Source organism: Rhinolophus ferrumequinum, chromosome 7 (assembly GCF_004115265.2).
Source record: "Rhinolophus ferrumequinum isolate MPI-CBG mRhiFer1 chromosome 7, mRhiFer1_v1.p, whole genome shotgun sequence".
NCBI lineage: Eukaryota > Metazoa > Chordata > Mammalia > Chiroptera > Rhinolophidae > Rhinolophus > Rhinolophus ferrumequinum.
Window position 1 is genome coordinate 56,681,085 of NC_046290.1, and position 22,354 is coordinate 56,703,438.

At 36.2% G+C, this 22,354-nt stretch overlaps 1 protein-coding gene across 2 annotated transcripts in view; it reads left to right on the top strand.

Moving 5' to 3' along the window:
• The first annotated feature begins 469 nt into the window (after window positions 1–469).
• RASA1 (RAS p21 protein activator 1) overlaps window positions 470–22,354 on the top strand; it is a 99,979-nt gene continuing 78,094 nt past the window's right edge. Inside the window, exon 1 of one of the 2 annotated variants that reach the window (XM_033109929.1) lies at window positions 470–1,553. In XM_033109929.1, coding sequence (XP_032965820.1) covers window positions 1,036–1,553 — 518 coding nt within the window. In that variant the 5' untranslated portion in view covers window positions 470–1,035. The remainder of the gene's footprint in view (window positions 1,554–22,354) is intronic. The other variant, XM_033109930.1, reaches the window with a different exon arrangement.

Consider the following 22,354-nt stretch of genomic DNA (forward strand, 5'->3'; position numbering starts at 1 on the left):
CCGGCTAATGGTGTTTTTTCTACCGGTCAGGAAGCTGTGAACTGGCTTTGCAGCATCTTCCGTTCCTTTTCCCCGTCCTTCCTCTCTAGGCTTCTTACCCTTCTGTCTCCTGTTTTCACGGAGCTGAGCGGCAGCTTGCTTAGATACCCACTCTCCCCTTCCCCTCCCCACCCGCCCATCAAACAAAGCCCAGTGAGACAGGCGCGCGCCACTGGCGACACCGATGCGAGAAGCGGCCGCGCCGCCACGCGCTCGAACCGGAGTGGGACAGCGGGCGCGACCGCGCATCGCGCGTCCCCGCTGCTTCCTTCCCTCCGGACTCTTCCTTTTCCTTTCTCCAGGCCCATTCCCCACCCGCTCCCGCAACGCGCCTGTGCAGAAGCGCCCTCTCCCTCCTCCTTCCCCGCCCTTCCTTCCCTCCGCTCCTCCTCCGGTGCTCCGCCTTCCTTTCTCTCTCGTCTATTTCACTGAGAGCTCCAGGTTGGGAGCTGTTCAGTCGACTTCCCCACCACCCCGCCCCCCTTCCTCTTTTCTCCCCACCCCTCCCGTCTCCAGGCCGGTGGAGGATGAAGCGGCTGCAGTGGCCCCAGCCCCAGCAGCGGCACCAGCGGTGGCTGCGGTGGGGGTGGCCGGAACTGGGGTGGTGAAGCGGTGGCGGCGGCAGCGGCGGTGGCCCAAGGAGCGGCAGCCGCCCAGCCGCTTCCCCTGTGCTTCCCTTCCTCTTTAGTGAGCCAGGAAGTTTTTCGCTTCTGTGCATGTATGTGCGTGAGTGTGGGTGTATAGGGGAAGGTTTGGGCGGCGTTTGTGCAGGCGTTGGGTTTTTTGCCCACTTCGCTTCCCGTAACCCGGGCAGCTCGGGAGCCTGGGCTGTGGCCCGAGGAGGGGGCGCGGCGGCGACTCTCCTTTTGTTGTTGTTTCCTCCGCCTGGGGAGCTGAAGAGGGGACGCGTCTGGGTGGGGCGGCTCGGAGCCCGGGCCTGGTGGCCCCCGGGGCTCCCGGGCGGGCTGGGTAAGGCAGAGTAGAGCGGACTTCAACATGATGGCGGCCGAGGCCGGCAGTGAGGAGGGCGGTCCGGTGACCGCCGGGGCAGCAGGAGGCGGCGCGGCCGCGGGCTCGAGTGCCTATCCGGCAGTGTGTCGGGTGAAGATCCCTCCGGCCCTGCCTGTGGCAGCCGCCCCCTATCCTGGGCTGGCGGAGGCCGGAGTGGCCGGGACTCTGGGTAGCGGAGCCGCTTTGGGGTCAGGGTTCCTAGGAGCCGGGTCTGTGGCAGGGACACTGGGGGGAGCCGCACTGTCAGGGGGAGGTGCTGCTGCTGGCGTGGCTGGTGCTGCCGCCGCCGGACCTGGTGGGGAGATGGCTCTCACCAAAGGGACCACTTCATTGCCTGCTGAGAACTTCGGGGCAGGCGGCGGATTCCCTCCTCTGCCACCTCCTCCTCAACTGCCCCCTTTGGGCGCGGGCCTGGGAACAGTGGACGAAGGTGACTCTCTAGATGGACCAGAATACGAGGAGGAAGAGGTGGCCATCCCGCTGACCGCTCCTCCAACTAACCAGTAAGTCAAGACCGCTGTTCAGTGACGGGGAAAGTTGGCTCCTGCAAATAAGTGGAAAAACATACTCGTTCTGTCAGCTATAATTTGTTGTGAAAAGTTTTGAAGCGTCAAGTTCTACGCGTAGGGATTTAATTTGATCACTTATCTTCCCTACGGGCACATTCCCTGGCTTCCTCTGGGAAGATGTGAAGTTTTTAAGATGGGAAGCATAGGGAAATGTGTATCAGGTGACAACCGGATGTGGTTCTACCCCTTCTCAATTGAGGTGGCGTCCTGGGATTCAGCTGAGCTGGCAGCTACCAGGGCAGTCGTAGTCTTATATAGTACTAACCTGTGTGTTCTCTGTTGGAGCTGGATGATTAATTAGAAGTTTTGAATACAAGTATTTGAATGAGTGTTGTACTGATTATCATTTAAAACATGCCTTGGTCAGAATGCTTTGTTTTTGTTCCACTGCAAATTCTAACTTCTGCCTACTGAAAAGCATAGCGATGCAAAAGTTTTTGGATGACTTATGAAAACCTGTGTCAGCGAGAAAGAAAAGTTCTATGACTTACAGGTGTGATTAAGGGCCAGTACTCCTACAGTATCTGTAACTTGTGCCATTGAATTCCTGTGTATTAATATTAGTGCCATTCTTTTATAGTTGAGACTTTGTAAGTACAATATTGAAGTAAAACAAAATTAATAGTGTGCTTCCCTTTCAACGCTTTTCATTGGTGACCAATACAGTATTCTATTTCTAAATTTGACAGTCTACTGCAGAATATATCGAACAAATGACTTTTCCGTATAAAGTTAGTACATCTCTCTTGTTATCTTCATAATTGAATTTAGGTATGTGTTTATGTATGAAGGTGGACCTTGATGAGAGGAAAATGTTGATGTTCGGATGGTGATAGGAGGCAAAACTTGTATAGAACTCTCACAGCTGTCCTAATAGACCTTTAGAATTTCTACAACCTTGGTGAATATCAGAGGAAAAAAAAGGTTTGATTGACAGTTACTCTGGACACTTGAAAGTATTACTTAAAAAAGTTTTTTTGGATAAGCTTCTTTGGAATATTTAGAAAGGACTTTAAAAACAAATTAGGAAAATTCTGTAATACTAGCCTATTCTGTCTTAAGATGTAAGCCTATTCTGTCTTACATCTTTTGATACTTAGGTAGAAAAGTAAAGTTAGTCTTATGTCAGCCATGGTATAGGGGTGTTGTTTTCCTTTATGTTGTTCAATACGAGTTCAATTTTCTTTATCTAATTGTATTCAAACTTACCATGTCAGGTCTAGGTATTGCAGACTTTTCTGAAGGTGTTCTGAGAGTGTTAAAAATTCAGATTTTACACACTGTTTACACACCTTCAAACCTTTTTGAAAAAATCAGTTAAACATAAAGTACCCACTACATACTCAGCATTATAGTTATAATAAAGTGCAACTTTTCATACTGAAAGAATATAGTCTTATGCCAGTTCATAATTGAGTTAGGCATATTTAGTATATTGTAGTTTTAAATTTTTTACAAATAAAATTTGTAGAGCAATTTTAGATTCACAGCAAAATTGAGCAGAAAATACAGAGCATTCCCATTAAGTTTTTTGTAATAAACATAAATACGTACGTAACGTAGGAAAATTGTGTTTGTGAGGAGTCCATTGTATGAGATTTTCATTTGGTATTATGTATTTGAGAATAAAAATATTTGTGTGACTATGTATATGAGATTTGTTCTATTTCTAAAAAGTATCCTCCATTTCTAGTATGTTTTTTAAGTTTGCCACTGAGAAGTACAAATTTCCCTCTTTTCTTTATCTTAGATATCAACCCAGAGTCATTGGAGGCAATACAGTGTAGTGGTTAAGCGTGCAAATTCTGAAGTTAGACAAGATTTGGGTTGGAATCCTGACTACCACTTACTAGCTGTGTGATCTTGGAAAGGTCAGTGTCCCCATCTGTAAAATGGGGATAATAATGGTACCTCCCTCGTATGGTCGTTTTTAAGGTTTAATGAGAACCCTGAACATATGCAATACAGTGTCTGGCACGTAATAAGTGTTCAATAAATACTCTCCCCAAATAACAATAATATAACTTTATTGTCATTAAATTGTCTACTAATTCTATTGGTATAGGAACTCCCTTACTAATAGCTATTTTAGAGAAGAGCTTCAAATAGCCCCCTCTCTCTCTGTTTTGAACTCCAAAAGCCTGTCTACAGTGATGATTTATATTAAAAATTTTAACTTCATAAAGGCTTTCATCAAGTCAAGCAGGTTTAGATTGAAATTCAAGTGTTTTCTATAAATTCCTAGTTTTAAATGAGGAAAAGGTCTTAATGATTGGTTAAATAATGTTAACTCTTTCATGAAAGTGTTGACGAAATGTTTCTGAATTAAATTAATATTTGATTACTAGTGACTGGTCATCTTAGTTATTGATAGTATGTTATTGAGGAGGTCCAGGTCACAGGATTGAGTCTACAGTGGTTTGTTAGACTAGGGCTCCCTGGTCACAGAGTTCAACCTTGTATTCAGCTAGTTTGGTGCTGTTGGTCACAAGAGAGTCAAGTGACAATATGTAGATCGACCAGTGCAAATATATTAACGCTATTAGTATTTTGTACCTTGTTTTCCTGTGTGCATGGTGAATCATTAGTCTCATGTTTATTATTGCTCATTTTCATTAGTTTGGTTAAGGCTGGGAAAGTTTGTATAATTTTAACTATTACATTTATTTGAATATTTTTGCTTTTGCAAGTTTTGAGGAAAATAATTTAAATACAAAAAAATTCTCTCCATGTATTTTTATGCCACAAAAGTTCTGTATCTAAAACTGCTAACAGGTTTCTTTTTCAAGAGAGAGAAAGGTTAAATTAAAGGAGTTTGTCACTGGTACTCCCTGTAATTTTATGGAGCTGCTTTTCATGGTTCTTGTTATTTCTTTCTCTCTCCCCTAGAGGTGAAGGGTGATAGTAAAGGAGTATTGTTCCCTTACTCCACCTTCAGTTTTATCTATCTATCTATCTATCTATCTATCTATCTATCTATCTATCTATCATCTATATATCAATCATCGATCTATTTCTCTATAACTTATTATTATTTTTAAACTATGAGCCTGCAGTAGAGGGAGGCCCTTGAGCTGAATACAACCCATAGATATATATTGCTTGCTGTTAGTGTATTTCAAACATGTAGTAATTAGTTGCCACCATTTAAAACCCGAAGACTTCACATTTGAGAAGTCTCAATTTTATAGCATCGCTTGAGAAATCACAGGTTACCGTTGCTGCTTGAGAGTGGACTGCTCATGCTGAGTAGTGGTTGTCCCTTTCAGGTGAATTCTGAGTTCTCCATTTTGCTTTACCTTTGGTATTATTTGCTTGGCATCTGGTCTAGATCTTACCCTGGACCTAATATGCAGGCTTCCAAGCCTGAAACTTAAAGGAAAAATAAATAAGGAATATAAATAATACCATTTTCCCCTTAAAAATCATCTTGCAGTTTCTACGAAAATAAAATCATTCATAAGTCAAATAATTGTTAATGTTGGGACATGTAGTGTTCAATAACTTTGTCACTGTTTAGGTTATAACTATGGGTGAGTCATTATTTCTTAATAAAAATCGGGTGAGAATTGCAAAAATTAGTTATGGACTAATTGCTGACCAGGACCCAGATTTTGTACCCTATTTGTGTAAGTAGTAGAGCAATGCAGTAGGTGCTTGATTTAAGGGATTGCAACAATGAGTAAGATGCCCCTTTTCCCAAAGAGTCTCTCTTCTAAAAGAGTTTTAGATCTAGTAGAATATTAGGTAAACCAATTATAATGATTCAGGTTAAATTAAAATATCATGAGTGAAGTGTGAGCAAAGAGTCATGGGGGTTAAAAGAATAAGAAATTTATATAATTAAGATCAGTCAAGTCTGAGGAAAAGTGGCAGGTATGTGTTCCCTGCTGCTTAATTTATTTTCTGAACAAGAGGTTATTGGTTCCTATGCCCTTTGCCTAATGATTCTATCAGGTAACAAAGCATTATAAGTTAAACGAGTATAAACTTTTGACCCTAGTGAAAGGTCTGTCCTGCTGAATTCTTAATTATTTACCTGCTGTCTGGAGGGAGGTTGAGGGGGGTCCCTGTAGTTACTGAGAAGACAGAGCATAGCCAAAGGCTAGAATTGGTCTGGATCTTTGAAAACCAGGTAAACATTGACAGACGAAAAGAAAAAGGGTATCAATAAATTAGGAAGAAGAAAGAGAACCGAAGAGTAAGCTTTAGATTGTTTTGGTTTTGTAGATTGTTTTGGTTTTGTCTCTTTACTGGCCATTAGGAAATGAGAGAATGCCTTTAAGAGCAGCTGAAATACCCAAAACAATACCTTGGGGAAAGGGGGACTTGTAATGATTATTAACAATGACAATTATTACTGCTGACATTTCTTGGTTGCTTTACTAACTAACAGGTACTGTTCTAATTGGTTTACATGTATTGTTTTATGTGTCGTTTCACTCCAAAACTTAATTGCTAAAATAATATTTATTTGCTCTTGATTCTAAAATGTTAGTAGGGCTTGATGAGGACTGTTCTGTGTGTCATCTCTTCGCTATAACATCCAAAGCAGCTTCTTAACTCATGATGTCTGGTGCCTCAGCTGGGATGGCTTGAACAGCTGTATCTCTCTCTCTCTCTCTCTTACCCCCCTCCCACCTTCCTCTCTCTTCCTCATAACTTCCCCTCTCTCCCCTCTCTCTTGTAGCCTCTCTACTTCATTAGCTTTAGCTTCTTCACAGCATGGCAGCTGGGTTCCACAGGGGAGCATTCTAAGAGGACACCGTTTCTGTGTCAATATTGATCAAGCCTCTGTGTTCTTCATGTGTGGTGATGTTCAGTGGCCAATGCTAATCATAATGACCCAGTCCAGATTTAGTATGGAAGAGACTGCAAGGGCATTGGTATTTAAGGTGAGATTTCTTTGGGGGCACCAAAGTTATAGCCTACCTCATGTATTTATTTACATGTAATATCAGAAAGGACTAGAACGCCAGTGATGCAGGAGGAGGTGGGAAAAGGGGCAAGTACTTACAAGTTCTTCCCTTAGGCTCAGAGTGGTAAATTGTCTTTCATTAAATGAGTCAAATATCCCTACAATAGATTTTGCTTGTTACCACCATTGTCTTAATTTTAAACCAAAGATATTGAGTGTGGATGTTGGTTATAGCTCATTGTTTGAATATACAAGTGTATGGAGAGTAGATGTGTTATATTGAAATTGCCTACAATATATTTCAGTTGTGGCCTAAGTTAAAAATAGTTCTCATATAATTTACTGATTAACTTCTCCAATTTTCTAATCATATCTCAACAGGATTTGGGGTGTGATTTTAGGTGTTTCAGTGATTGTGTGATTTTTGTGAGTAAACCACTGAACACTATGGGGTCAAAAATATACACTTTAGTTGGAAGATGAGGCATTAGTAGTAGAGAGATAAGATGATAAAATTAATCTACAGACACATTGTACAGTATTTCTCAAATTAGAGGATAGCTGAAGAATGAAAGAATGATATTGAAATTTCATACCATAATGCTTTTTTACTGAAAATTTATAGGAAATTTGATTAGCTTTTGTAGCACTGGTGTTTGGTATTATACTCATAAGAGTGATATGCACAGATACATAGTATTTTAATGATAGAGGAAGCTCTGATCGCGTAGGTGCAGAAACATACTCAGAGTGCCTTTCTTAATTAAGATCATATAGCTATGTAGTGGTAGTACGGGACAGAATCCAGCTCCCATAAATTTTCAGATATGTTTAGATTCGAGTGATATTTATAATTAATTTGGGGGAGAGATGTTTGAAAGGCAGAGGCTCAGTATTGACTTATCATTTACCATTTGCGAGGCATTTTACATAGATTCTCACACTATACATTGTGAATAGATATTATCCACATTTTTATTGTTGAGAAAACTTGAGTGATAGAATGGGAATTCTAATGTAAAAACTGTAATTTTTCCTTTGTTGTGACCCCTTCTAGTACATTTAATACACACATATACATACAAAACTTAATATACTTCAGGGCCATCCAGTCACTGGGTGTTATGGAATGAATTGTGTCCCCCAAAATTCATAGGTTGAAACCCTAACCCTCAATGTGGCTATATATGGACATACGGCCTTTGATTACATTAAGGAGGTAATAAGGGTTAAATGAAGTCATATGGGTGGGTCCATAATCCAGTAGAACTGGTGTTCTTATAAGAAGAGAAAGCGACACAAGGAGTGCATGTGCACAGAGAAAAGGCTGGTTGAATTCACAGTGAGAAGGTGGCCATCTGCAAACCAAGAAGAGAGGCCTCACTAAAAACCAATTCTCCTGGCACCTTTATCTTGAACTCAGCCTCCAGAACTGTGAGAAAAAAAAAATTTTGTTATTTAAGCCATACATTCTGTGGTATTTTTTTATGGTATCCTAAGCTGAGTGATACATTGGGTAACCCTGCATCTGTAAAAATGGCTTTGGATGATTTTGGAGCAAATTGAATGCACATCTATTAGGTTGATGCGAAAGTAATTGCAGTTTTTACAGTTATTTTTAACCTTTTAAACCGCAATTACTTTTGCACCAACCTAGTACTAGAGAAACAGGGTCCTCATTCTTTTGTTTCCTATCTTTCTCTGTAGGAAAGAAAAACGTTCCTTATATTTACCTTTTTTTCTTTATGAGTTAGTGACTTTTATCTTCTTTTTTGACTATACCTGTGTGAAAGGTGGAAAACATGTTTAAATGCTCTGATCATTATGGTGTGAAAACATCCTACACATAACAATGGCTGGTAGCCATGGAAAATCCTTATGGGTGAGACATTACTTCAGCAAATTTTCTGTATTCACTTTGTTCTCATTGTTGTAACATTCAATATTCCTTTTGAATTTCCTTTCTCTTATATACCCTGTTTCCCCGAAAATAAGACCTAGCCGGACAATCAGCTCTAATGTGCCTTTTGGAGCAAAAATTACTATAAGACCCACTCTTATATTATACCCATTCTTATCTTATAGTAAAATAAGACTGGGTTTTATATTAATTTTTGCTACAAAAGACGCAGTAGAGCTGGTTGTCTGGCTAGGTCTTATTTTCGGGGAAACATGGTATCTGTCTTAAGCTAAGGGAAAGATCTAGGCGTCCCCCTCAACTCTTTTATTAAGTCTATGTAGAAATAACCTGATAGACTGGTTCACAATTAAATTATATAATAGTAGAACCATATCTCTCCTGCACCCATGTCTATCTACTTAGCCAATGATTTATCTTTCAAAATTTTAAATTAAACTTCTTATTTTGAGGTAATTGTCGATTCATATTCAGTTGATAAAAATAATACAGAGATGTGCCCTTCACCCATTTTTCCTCAATGGCAACATCTGATGTTACAACCAGGAAATTGACATTGATAAAGTTCACTATCTTACTCAGATTTCACCAGTTCTACATACCCTTGTGTGTGTGGGAGGATGTGCATTTAGTTCTATGCAGTTTCATCATCTGTAGATTTGTGTGATCATCATCATAGTAAAGATAGAGAACAGTTTCATCAGCACCAGGATCCTTTGTGATGCCTTTTTATAACCAAACTCACCTCCCTCCTCCACTTCCTCCATCTCTAACTCCTGGCAAACACTAATCTGTTCTTCATTTTGTCATTTCAAAAAGGTTATATTAAATGCAATTACATAGCATGTAACCTTTTGGGATTAGCATTTGTTATGCAACATAATTCCCTCAAGATTCATCCAATTTGTTGCGTGTATCCATACTTTGTTTTCATTGCTGAGTAGTATTCCATGGTATGGATGTACTACAGTTTGTTTAGCCATTCACCCATTAGAGAATATTTGGGTTACTTCCATTTTGGCTTTTAGGAAAAAAAGCTGTATGAACATTTATGTTTTTGTGTGAACATAAATTTTCATTTCTGTCAGGTAAATGCCCAAGAGTGCAGTTGCTGGGTTGTATGGTAATTGCATGTTCAGTTTTACAGAAAAACTGCCAGTCTGTTTTCTAGGGTGGCCGTATTCTTTTACCTTCTCACTAGCAATGTATGACAGTGACCCTGATGCTCTGTATCCACACCAGCATTTGATACTGTCACCATTTTTTATTTTAGTTATTCTCATGTTGAAAATCTTTTCATGTGTTATTTTGATATACTCTTTGGTGAAATACCTGTTTATCTCTTTTGCCCATTTTCCGATAGGATTTTTTGTTGTTGAGTTTTGAGAGTTCTTTATGTATTCCAAATATTAGTCCTTTGTTTGATATGTGGTATGCAAATATTTTTCCTATTCTATAGCTTGTCTTTTTCTCCTAACAGGGTCTTTCACAACACAAGTTTTTAATTTTGAAGAGGGTGAATTATTAATATTTTCTTTTGTAGGTTGTTCTTTTGGAGACAAGTCTAAGAACTCTTAGCCTAGGTCTCAAAGATTGTCTCCTGTGATTGTTTCTAAAAGTTTTGTAGTTTTTTGGTCTTACAGTTCTAAGTCCGTGATCCAATTTGATTTCATTTTATACAAGATATGAAATTTAAATTAAGGTTCATATTTTTGCCTCAAAATATGGATATCCAGTTGCTCCAACACCATTTGTTGAAAAGGCAAACAAACATCATTCTTCCATTGAATTGCTTTTGCACTTGTGTCAAAAATCAATTGGGTATATATATATATATATATATATGAATTTTCTTCTCGGTTCTCTATTGTGTTCCATTGATCTAGATGTCGTCATCTGCTAATATCACTCTTAATTAGTGTAGCTATGTGGGAAGCCTTAATGTTGGGTAGAGTGATTCCTCTCACTTTTCAATATGGTTTTAGCTATTGAAAGACTTGTGTCTTTACATGTAAATTTTAGAACAAGTTTGTCCATGTCTACAAAAACTGAGATTTTCATAGGAGTTGCATTAAACCTATAAATCAGTTTGAGGAAAATTGACATCTGTACTATATTGACATGGTATATGTTTTTATTTATTTAGATCCTCTTTGATTTCTGTAATTAGCATTTTGTAATTTTTAGTGTGTCAATTCTGTACACCTATTGTTAAATTTATAGTTAATTTTTGTTTGCTTTGCAGTGATTTTATAAATGTTATTTTTTTCAATTTCAGTTTCTATATGTTCATTGTTAGTATAGAAATGCTATTGATTTTTGTATGTTGGTCTTGTATCCTGTGATCTTCTTGCTAAACTTATATTCAGTTCTAAGAAGCTTTTTATAGATCCTTGGGATTTTTTACTTAGACATTATGTCAGCTGTATTTAGGGACAGTTTTATTTCTTTCTAATCTGTGTATCTTTTATTTCTTTTTCTTGTCTTATTGCAGTGGCTAGAACTTCTAATATTATATTGAATGAGAGTGGTGAGAGCAGACATCCTTACTTTGTTTCTTGTCTTAGGTGGAAAGCATTTTGTATGTCACCAGTAAGTATGATGTTAACCGTAGGCCTTTGTGTGTGTGTGTGTGTGTGTGTGTGTGTGTGTGTGTGTCGGGGGGATAGATAATTTTTGTCAAGTTGAGATAGATCATCACTTCTTAATTTACTGAGTGTTTTGGTCATGAATGGGTACTGGGTTTTGTCAAGTTATTTTTCTGAGTCAATTTATATAATCATTTGATTTGTGTTTTCTATAGCTTGTTGATATGGTAGATTACACTGATTTTTTTAATGTTGAACCAGCTTTACATACCTGAAATTATGGTGTATAATGCTTTTAAAACATTGCTGAATTCAGGTTGCTGTTATGTTGAGGATGTTTGTATCTAAGTTCATGAGAGATAAATGGTGTGTAGCTTTGTCTCATTTTAGTATTTGGGTAATAACTTTATAGAATTTTCTTAATGGTTGTCCTGGATGTTAAAATACACGTATGTACTTTATCACAGTCTGTTGGCATAAACATTTCATCAGTTAGAGTGAAGTATTAATCCTTCCATTTAAATTCCTTTCCCCTCCCACTTTGTAAATATTGTTGTCTTGAATATTACTGCTGTGTTATACATTGAGCAGCTCATCAGATGGTGTGGGCTTTTTTATTGTAGTAAAATATACATTGCATAAAATAAGTTTACCATTACTTTAACCATTTTTATGTGTACAGTTCTGTTGCATAAAGTATATTCACATTGTTGTGTGACCATTACCACCATCCATCTCCAGAACTTTTCTATCTTTCCCAGTGGAAACTCTTTACTCCTTAAACAATAACTCAACTTTCTCCTCTTTCCCAGCTCCTAGTAAGCACCATTTTACTTTCTGTCTGTATGAATTTGACTACTCTAGGTACCTCATAAGTAGAATCATACAATGTTTGTCCTTTAGTGACTGACTTCACTTAGCATAAGGTCCTCAGGTTCATCTGTGTTGTACCATTTGTTGTAATTTTCTTTTCAAGGCTGAATACTGTTCTAGCCTTATCCCATGTTTTGTTTATCCATTTATCCATCAGTGGACATTTGTTTTGCTTCTTCCTTTTGACTATTGTGAATAATGCTGCTTGAACATGGTATACAATATATGTTCAAATGGCTGCTTTCCTTTTCAGGACTATACATAGAAATGGAATTGCTGGATTATATGGTAATTCTGTGTTTAAATTTTACAGGAATTGCTGTACTATTTTCAACAGGGAAGACACCGTTTTTTAGTACCACTAGCATTGCATAAGGCTTCTAGTTACTCTACATTCTCACCATCACTTTGTTATATTCTGGGTGTTTTTTCTGTTTGTGTTTTTTTTTTTTTTTTTTTTAAATAATAGCTGTCCTAATGGGTGTTAAGTGGTATAATATCTCATTGTAGTTTTCACTTACGTTTCCCTAATGAACAGTGGTGTTGAGCATCTTTTCATATACTTATTTGACATTTATGTATGTTCTTTGGAGAAATGTCAGTTTAAGTTCTTTGCCCATTTTTAAATCAGGTTTGTTTTTTGTTGAGTTGAAGTGTTTTTTGTTTTGTTTTGTTTTTTGTATATTTTGGTTATCAATCACTTTTCAGATAAATGGTTTGCAAATATTTTCTCTCATTCCATGCATCACCTTGTCACTCTTTTGGCAGTGTCCTTTTGATGTACAGAGGTTTTTCCATTTTGAAGAACTACAGCTTACTTGCTTTTTTTTGGCCTGGATAATTTTTATCTTATCCATCAACTATGATTTTAAAACCTCTTGAGTAGAAGGGGAGTCTATTGAGTCTCTTGTTTTTACACATATTTTTGCTTTTCCCATTCTTCTTTCCTGATCTTCCAAGAGTCCTTTTATCATTTGAAGAACTTCCTTGAAATATACATCTGCTAGTAATCTGTAGCCTTAGTTTTCCTTTGCCTGCTTATGCATTTATATCCCCTTCATTTTTGAAAGGTAATTTTATTAGAAGCAATTCATGGTAGACAGTTCTTTGTTTTCAGCACTTGAAAAATTTTTTGTTACTTTCTTCTGATCTTTGTGGTTTCAGATGAAAAGTCTGCTGTCATTCGAATTGGTGTTCCCCTATAGGTAATGCATCCTTTCTCTGTGGTTGCTTTCAAGATTATTTTCTTTGTCTTTGTTTTCAGATGCGTAATGATGATATGTCAAGGTGTAATTTCTTGACATATCGTAGCAAACAGGTTTACCTGTTTGTGGTTTACTCACTTGAACCTGTAAGTTTATGTCTTTCTCCACAATTGGAAATTTTCAGCCATTTTTTTTAATACTCTTCAACTCTACCCTCTTTCTCCTTTCTTTAAGGGGCTCAACTGATTTGGAGTTGGATCTTTTGTTATTTATTGTCCCATAGATCTTTGAGACTTCGTTAGTTTCTTTTCAGTCAGTTTTCCCTCTCTTGTTCAGATTGGGTAAATTCTGTTGATCTTTTTAAAATCACGGATTCTATCCTGTGTAATCCCTACTATTGAATCCATCCAATAAGTTCTTCTTTTTGTGTGTTTTTTCCCCCTTATTTTATTTTACTATTCTGTAATTTCCATTTGGTTGTGTTTTTTAATACTTCCTATTTTTTAGCTTGGGTTTTTTAAATTTTTGTCTGTTTCAAGGGAATTTGTAATTGATTTATAAAGAATTTTTAATGGCTGCTTTAAAATCTTAGATAATTCCAAAATCTGATCTGTAGCAATTTTGATGTCTGTTGATTGTCTTTTTCTCATCAAGTAGTGACTTTCTTGGTTCTTGGTATGATGGGTGATTTTTGACTGTATGTGGGACATTTTGTCTCTCATATAATTTTTAAAAATCACTTTTCCCCCTAAGTATGATTAATATGTTTACTTTAGAAAATTTGGAGACTGTTGGCAAATACAAAGGAAAAAAATCATTCTTTTATTACCAAAGGTCGGTAGCTACTGATAAGTTTTTGTATATTAGGTACATCTCTGAAAGGAAATATGTATATATTCCCATCCTTCAAATATAATTACAGCTAACACTTTTACATATGAGGAAATTAAGGTAATTGAATTTAAGATTCCCTGCAGTTTGAAAAACTCTAGTACTGCAAGCATGGTTTTGTAAAGACAGTTATTACCGTACTTGCATGAAACCTTTCTGTGAGTCACCATTTTAGTAGCCTTCAAACCTAATTTTGACCATGATTCACCAAAAGAAATATTTTTTAACATCTGTGATGTAGCGCGTATAAATAGCCATATAACAAACAAAAGTTGAATGAAACTTATCCTTACTACTTACTGTTCTGGTCTAGTCTATGTCACTTCCTTTAAAAAAAGTGCTGATCGTGACCTACTAAATTGATTTCTTGGCCCAATGGCTTGAGACCTGTAGGTTGAGACAAAAAAATTAAAGCTTATTTTAGTATGACATATAATGTCAACTTACCTGTTTTCCAAAATTTTGTGTTTCATCATTGCTATACTGTTTTTATTCCTTAAATTTGCCATGCTGTTTTCTCTCTCTCCTTTTCATATTTCTTTTTACTGGGATGCCCTTCTTCCTACTTGATGGTATGACAAATTCTCATTCATTCTTCTGAATACAGCTGAGACATTACTGAAGGTGGTATATAATGACAAAAATAAACGTTTCTTCTCAAGCAGTGACAATAGTCTCATCAAACAAACTTGGGAAGAAGGAAAGTGTTTTCTCACAGAATTAAACTATAGTGTCTCAAATTAGCATGTGACAAATTACAGATGCTTTGTGGTTAGAAAGACCTGACAATAATGTGGTTGGTGTTATTGAAATATTTAAATAATAGGATTGTAGCCCATGTCATTAAATGACATGGTCACAATGCACTCAGTAAATGTATCCTTATTAAGGGTAAACTTGTCAGTGATGATCTTAGATCAAGGGAGTAGGCTTTTAAAAAAAAAAAAAATCTTTTTTTTAAATCTAAGGATGAAACCTATTTGTTTCTGGTGCAGTTTTTTTTTATTTAAATTACATATATGTTTTCATTAAATGTATGAATTATTTACATTTTTTGTCCAGATTTCATGACCAAAAAGCAACTCCCCTACAAATTTTTATGTTGGAAAATCTGCAGAAAAGTTGTAAGAATAGTGTACTGAGTAACCATATATCCTTTTCTTTACATATTGTCTGATTGTTTATCCCTTTGTGTTTGTACATGCATATATATGTTATTTTTACTGAATTGTTTATGAGTTACAGAGATCATGTTCCTTCCCTCTAAAATACTTTATTATGTGTTTACTAAGAATAAGGACAATAACTTACATAGCCAAGTATAATGAATTGAATATTAATATATTCACATTCAGATCCTCAAATTTTCCTCAAATTGTCATTTATGTCTGTTCAATGAATTTCATTTAATTGTTATATCTCTGTAGTCTTCTTTAATCTATAACAGTTCCCCCAACGTTTTTTGTTTTCGTTTTTTCTTTTTATGATATTCACATTTGTTAAGAATCCAGGAAAGTTGTTTTGCATAATATGTCTCAATTTGTGTTTGTCTGATTATTTTCTTATAATTAGATACAGGTTATTCTTGGCAGAAATACTCCATAAGTCATCAGTTCCTGATATTTTACATGTAGGGGCACATGATGTCAGTTGTCCTTTTGATGATGTACATAAGTTGAACTTGGTTTAGGTGGATTCCATCAGATTTTGCCATTACAAAAAAGTAATTAATGAATAATATGTATTCAGTAGTGTTCGTATCTGTGATTTTTACTCAAATTAATTGTCTGTTTTTTTGATACTGTAAAACGGTGGGGGATTTTTTGCTTTTTTTTCTCTCTATGATTTCTTTGAATGCCAACTAATAAGTTGGTATTCTTCATTACACAACTTTATGTTTACAGTTTGGCTTCCCACTTAACAGACTCTCAGGGAAGAGTAAGATGGAAAGAGATATATGTATGCATTTGTTTTTTGTTATTAATAGAAAAGTTGTTGTTGTTTCTATGTTAGTTGGTTTTAAGCTTTGTTAGAGTCGATCAATGATGAAACTTGACTAACTTGAATTAGCGTTACAGACCCTGGAAAAGTCAGGTCACCTTGGCTGTTGCTACTTTATAATAAAGTCTCTTGGCAGCCAGCAGGTTAATTCTGCCTAGCACCTCATTCTTTGTTTCAGGCGTTTTTACAGTGATCTCTTAAAAATTAGGGTTAGGAGGATGCTTTTCAAAAAAGGTGTTTGATTCAGTGGTTAAAGGTAGTGGATAATTAACGAGCACTGTTGGAGTAAAATGGTGAGTGCTTGTAGATAGATTTAAAAGGAGTGGTGGTGTTTTTTTCTTTTCCAACTCATTTTTTTAAGTTAATGAACTTTAGTTTTTAGAACAATTTTAAATGAAAGGCAAAATTGAACAGAAAGTTCAGAGAATTCTCATATATCCACTGTCCCCGCTATCAACATCCTGTAGTACAGTGATACACTTGTTATAATTGATGATCCTACACTGATAGATCATTATCACCCAAAGTTTATGGTTCACATTACAATCCATTCTTGGTGCTGTACACTTTGTGGGTTTTAACAAATGTAAAATGACATGTATCCACTGTGGTAGACAGAATAGTATCGTGATTCCAACTATATGACATTCTGTTAAGAGGCAAAACTATTAAGACAATAAAAAGATTGTCGGGGTTGAGGAGGGGAGGGAGGAATAAATAGGTGGCAACACAGAGGCAGCTCTGTTAGAGCAGTGAAACTATACGTTAATTTCTGAGTACACGGGAGAGGGGTGTTGGCACATCTGACCCCTGAGTTGTTCATTGGTCAACTGTAGTTTGTTCATACCCAGAAAATGACTTGCTGGGCTTTTGATAGGGATTGCCTAGAATGTAGATCAATTTGGGAGGAAATGACCTCTTAACAATATGAGTTTGTCAATGGACATGGAATATCTCTCCATTTATTTAGTTCTCTTTGAGATTGTTCATCAGAGTTTTTTAGTTTTCCTCAAATAGGTCTTAAACATACATTGTTAGATGTATACCTGAGTGTTTCATTTTTTGGGGTGCTAATATAAATGCTAATGTGTTTTTAATTTCAATTCTACTTGTTCAGAACTGGTGTAGAGGAAAGCTATTGGTTTTTGTATATTAGCTTTGTATCCTGCAACCCTGCTGTAATCTATTACTAGTTCCAGGAAGTTTTTTGATTGATTCTTTCGGATTTTCTACATAGACAATTATGTCTTCTGCCCATGTGACAGTTTTATTTCTTCTGTCCAAGTTGTGTACCTTTTACTTCCTCTTCTCGTCTAATACGTTGACTTCTAGTATTAGTGAAAAGAAGTAGTGAGAGAAGACATATTGCCTTGTTCCCAATTTTAGTGGGAAAACTTGGAGTTTCTCACCATTCAGTGTGATGTCACTTGTAGTTTTTATGTAAAGTCCTTTAAAGTTGTAAGATCTTTATCAAGTTAAGAAAATCCCTTTGTGTTCCCAGATTTTTGAGAGTTTTTGTCTTATCATTAAGGGATGTTGGATTTTGTCAGATGTTTCCTCTGCAACTAGTTATGATTATGTAATTTTTCTTCTTTAGCTTCTTGATGTGATGGATTACATTAATTGATTTTCAAATGTTGAACCAGCCTTGCATAGTGGGATAAATCTCACTTGGTAATGGCATATAATTATTTTTATATATTGTTGGATTTGACTTGCAAATACTTTGTTGAGGATTTTTATATCTATGTTCATGAGAGACACTGACGTGTAGTGTTCTTGTAATTTGTCTGGTTTTGGTATCAGGATAATGGTGGTCTCATAGAATCAGGAAATATTCCCTCTACTTTTGTCTTCTGGAAGAGATTGTAGACAATTGTTCACAATTTCTTTCTTAAATGTTTCGTATAATTCACCGGTTAACCCATTTGGGCCTGGTGTTTTCTTTTTTGGAAGGTTATTTATTGATTCAATTTCTTTAATAGATATAGGCTTACTCAGATTGAATATTTCTTCGTGTGTAAGTTTTAGCAATTTGTGTTTTTTAAGGAATTGGTCCATTTCATTGAGGTTATCAAACTTGTAGGCATAGAGTTGTTCATAGTGTTCCTTTATTCTTTTGATGTCCCCATTTTAATATCGAATATTAATAATTTGTATTCTATATATAGCTTGTTAGAGACATTAATTTTATTGATCTTCTTAAAGAACCAGCTTTTGGTTTCACTGATTTTTCTCTTATCAATTTACTGTGTTTAATTTCAATTTTAAAATCTTGAGTTTTGCTTTAAATTTAATTGTTTAATTTCTTCTACTTACTTTGGATTTAATTTGCTGTTTTTTTTCCTAATTTCCTAATATGGAATCTTAGATTATGGATTATAGATCTTTTCTAATTTATGCATTCAGTGCTATAAGTTTCTGTTTTTGCCACGTCTCACAAACTTTTAATAAATTGTATTTTTGTTTCCAGTTCAAAATATTTTTTAGTTTCTCTTGAGATTTCTTATTTGATGCATGTGTTATTAGAAGAGTATTGTTTAATCTCCAAGTATTTTGGCATTATTGAGCTATCTTCCTGCTACTGATTTCCATTTTAATTCCATTGTTGCCTGAAACCAGACATTGTATGATCTCTATTTTAAATAGGTTAAGGTGTATTTTACGGCCTATACAGTAGTCTGTTTTGGTGAATGTTCTATGTGAGCTTGAGAAGAATGTGTTGTTCTCTGCTGCTGTTAGATGCGATAGAGTATACATAGTAATTTTATCCAGTTGATTGATGGGTGTTGAGTTCAACTGTGTCCTTCCTGAATTTCTGCCTTCTGGATCTGCCCATCTCTGATAGACGATTGTTAGTTTCCAGCTATAATTGTGAATTCATGTATTTTTACCTTGCATTTCTGTTATTTTTTTGTCTCATGCATTTTGAGTCTTTGCTGTTAGGTGCATACACCCTAAATATTATGTCTTCTTGTAGTATTGACCTGTTTCATTATGTAATGCTTGTCTTTACCCCTGATAACTTTCCTTGCTCTGATATCTGATCTGTCTGAAATTAATATAGCTACTGTGTTTCCCCGAAAAAGATCTAGCTGGACCATCAGCTCTAATGCATCTTTTGGAGCAAAAATTAATATAAGACCCAGACTTATATATCATACCATGTCATATCACATCCAGTCTTATGTTAAAATAAGACTGGGTCTTATATTAATTTTTTTTCCAAAAGACACATTAGAGATGATTGTCTGGCTAGGTCTTATTTTCAGGGAAACATGGTATTCCATCTTTTTTGGGACTAGGTGTTAGCATGTTATATCTTTCTTCATCTCTCTCTCTTTTTTTTTTTTACAGTTAAACAATTTTCTTTTTATGTGTGTGATGAGAACTTTTAAGATCTCCATCTCTTCACTTTTAATCTTTATGTCTTTATATTTAAAGTGGTTTCTTGTAGACAGCATATAAGTTCAGTCTTGTTTTTAATCCACTCTGACAATCTCCGTCTTTTAATTGGTATACTAGACCATTGGCCTTTAAAGTTATTATTGATTAGTTGGATTAACATCTGCCATATTTATTAGTTTCTTTTTGTTGCCCTTGTTCTTTGTTCCTATTTTTGTTTAACACACTTTTTCTGCCTTTTGTGATTTTAATCGATCATTTTATACGATTTAATTTTCTCTCCTTTCTTAGCATATCGATTATACTTCTCATCTTATTTTTTTAGTTTTTGCCCTAGAATTTGGAATATACATTTACAAGTAATCCAAGTTCACTTTCATATAATACTACACTGCTTCAAAGATAATGCAAGTACTTTATGATAGATATTTTTAATTGCTGTCATTCGTTTCACTTATATATAGGCTTATATACGAGATGTGATTAAAAAAAATTATGGTGAATTTTGCTGCTGAGTGCCATCCAACCGAAACGCAGGAATCTTCAGTATGGGAAGTGGTGCATTGAACCTTAATAACAGTGTGTGACAAGTTTCGACTTGTTTGGTGCAGTCAGGTGTGAGCTGTGGTTGAAAGAAGGTGTGTTTTAAAGTGTACCATAAATCATGGATCACGAACAATGCATGAACATGAAATGGACAAATGGTTTCATCCTCCATCATGACAATGCTCTGTGTCACACATCGCTTTTGGTATGGCAATTTCTGTTAAATAAAAACATTACTGTGTGTCCTCATCCACCTTATTCACTGGATCTGGAACCGTGTGACTTCCCCAAGTCAAAATGACCATGAAAAGTAAACATTTTGAATTGATTCAAGACATTGAGGCAGCCATGACAGCACAACTAAAAACACAAAAGAGGACTTTCAGAACTGCTTCAGAAAGTGGCAAGAACGATGTGATAAGTGTGTTCAAAGCAAGGGGGAGTATTTTCAGGGTGATTAATGGCAATATGTCTTTTACTGTAATAAATTTTTAAATATTGAAACATTCACCGTATTTTTTTATCACACTTATATATGACTTATGTACATAACCATACATTGTTAAGTACATTATATTATTATTATTATTTGAAAAAACTTTATCGGTAAGATCAGTTCATAAGAAAAGTGAAACTTTATTTTGCCTTCATTTGTTCATTATCTCATGTTCTGTTTTTTTTTTCTTTTTGCAAAATGATCTACTCTGAACAAATTCCCTCAATTTTTATTTGAGAAAATCTTTATTTCTCCTACACTTTTTTTATTTCTGGGCCATGGGGGTGTGTGTGAACAGGTGGGATATGTCCCCTGGGGGGGGACAGAGGCTGCCAGACTTAGTAAATAAAAATACCCGGACCACAGCTAAATTTGAATTTTTAGGTATAGAATGAGTAGTTTACTAGTGTAACTATCCCGTGCAACATGTGGACATAGAGATACAAGAAAAATATTCATTATTTATCTGATCGTTGCTATTTATTTGACTGGCAGTCCTATGTTTTGTCTGGAAAACCTACCCTGAGGTCCCCATGTTTTATAACGAATACTTTTAAAAATGATAAACTAATTTAAAACAAAAACAGGATAATGTAATTTTTGTGACCTTGGATTAGGCAATGATTTTTTTATATATGACACCAAAAGCACACACAATGAAAGGAAAAAAATAAATGAGACTTCATCAAAATTAAAATCTTTTGTGCTTTAAAGAACAAGAATGTGAAACGATAACCCGCAGAATGGGAGAAAATATTGGTTAATCATGTATCGCATAAGGAACTTACATCTAGGATGTATGAAGAGCACTTACAACAGAATTCTTAAAAAGATAATAACCCAATTAAAAAATGGACAAAGGATCTTAATGCCCTTTTCTCCAAAGAAGATATGCAAGTGGACAATAAGCACATGAAATGGTGCTCAACGTCATGAGCTACTAGGGAAATGCAAATCAAAACCACAGTGAGACACCACTTCACAGCCACTAGGATGGCTGTAATAAAAAGGCAGACAATAACAAGTGTTGGGGAAGGTGAAGAAACTGGAACCCTTGTACACTGCTGGTGGGAATGTGAAATGGTGCAGCCACTATGGAAAACACCCCAGCAGTTACACACAGTTACCATCTGGCCCAGGAATTCCACTCCTAGGTATATGCCCACGAGAACTGAAAACTCACAGTCACACAGAAACTTGTGTCAGCTGAAGGTCGTTCTCACCAACAATTCAGTGCCACCAGGAATCCCCAATTCGGGGTACAGTGAAGTGGGAAGATTTTATTTGTGCAGCTCAGGGAACATGGTTCAGGCATCACAGCCCCAGCCAAGGAAACATAACATTAAATGGAAACTGAGAATGTGCTCTCTCTCCTACATTTTTGAAGGATAATTTTGTAGGATACAGAATTTTGGGTTGGTGGTTTCTCTCGATACTTCAAATGTTTCACTCCACTCCCTTCTTCATTATATGGTTTCTGAAAAGTTGGGTTTAATTTTCATGTTTGCCCCTCTATAGGTTAGGTGTTTTTTCCATTTTGGTTTCCTTCAAGACTTTATCTTTGGTTTTCTGAAGCTTAATTTGATATGCTTCAGAGTAGTTCTGTTGGCATTTATCTTGGTTGGTGTTCTCTGAGTTTCCAGGATCTGTGGTTTGGTGTCTGACAATTTAGGGAAATTCTAAGTCATTTTTGCTTAAATACTTCTTGTCTTCCTTTCCTGTTTTTCTTTTCCTTCTGGTATTCTCATTACATGTATATTATATCATTTGTAGTTGTCCCACAGTTCTTGGATATTATTTTCGAGGTTCCCCTTTGCCCCCCAGTCTCTTCTCTTTGCTTTTCAATTTTGGAAGTTTTTATTGTCGTATCTCAAGTTCAGAGTTTTTTTCAGTC